The sequence below is a fragment of the Galeopterus variegatus genome, unplaced genomic scaffold (assembly GCF_000696425.1).
Source record: "Galeopterus variegatus unplaced genomic scaffold, G_variegatus-3.0.2 Scaffold1299, whole genome shotgun sequence".
NCBI classification, from domain to species: domain Eukaryota; kingdom Metazoa; phylum Chordata; class Mammalia; order Dermoptera; family Cynocephalidae; genus Galeopterus; species Galeopterus variegatus.
The window spans coordinates 375,118-375,971 of NW_007727410.1; the positions used below are offsets into that span (position 1 = coordinate 375,118).

General features: G+C 60.3%; 1 protein-coding gene across 1 annotated transcript in view; it reads left to right on the plus strand.

Moving 5' to 3' along the window:
- Window positions 1-6: 6 nt before the first annotated feature.
- Window positions 7-854, plus strand: part of CLDN11 (claudin 11) — a 15,829-nt gene continuing 14,981 nt past the window's right edge. The window contains exon 1 of the mRNA XM_008576152.1: window positions 7-260. Within this exon, the coding sequence (XP_008574374.1) occupies window positions 35-260 (226 nt within the window). The 5' untranslated portion in view covers window positions 7-34. The remainder of the gene's footprint in view (window positions 261-854) is intronic.

An 854-nucleotide genomic window follows, 5' to 3' on the forward strand; every position in this document is an offset into this window, starting at 1 on the left:
AGGGACGAGGCGCGGGGACGTCGGGGCGGCCACCATGGTGGCCACGTGCCTGCAGGTGGTGGGCTTCGTCACGAGCTTCGTGGGCTGGATCGGGATCATCGTGACCACATCCACCAATGACTGGGTGGTGACCTGCGGCTACACCATCCCCACCTGCCGAAAGCTGGACGAACTGGGCTCCAAGGGGCTGTGGGCCGACTGCGTCATGGCCACGGGGCTGTACCACTGCAAGCCCCTGGTGGACATCCTCATCCTGCCGGGTAAGGACCCCCACCTTGCGTGCGTCTACCCGTGTCCTCTGGGTAGATCGGAGAGGGGGACAGAAACATTGTGGGGGCTCCAAGACCTTTGGGTACATATTTGACACACCCAGTCCCACCTTGTTGTAGATGAATTAGGCAGACCTGAACTTAGCTTTTCTGGGCCTCAGTTCTCTTATCTGGAATTTAGGATAACAGTGATAATCTGGCCAGTGCACCAGGGCCGAGCCGCCTTGAGAATTTAATGAACTGGGACTCAGACACTTAGTGGCACTCAGTGCATGTTAATCAGCGTCGCCCCACCCGCCCCAGCTTCCCACCCTCGATGGATCAGAAGTACTCCACTGCCCTGGCCCTGGCCTCCTGCTGCGATCGCTAGCTTTCCTGTTAGATTTCACCCGCAGAGGTGCCGAGGGAAGAGTGACACGCAAGCATTCGAGCGACTCCAACAGGCGCAGGCTGAGTCTCTCGGTCCGCGTGAGGTCAGGGCCCTCCTAGCTCAGCCCAGCCGGCAGCCGAGCGATTCACGTCCAAGGACGTCTCTGGTCTGCCCCATTAGCAAATCCCAGGTTGGTTGCCGCACGCCCCGGGGCC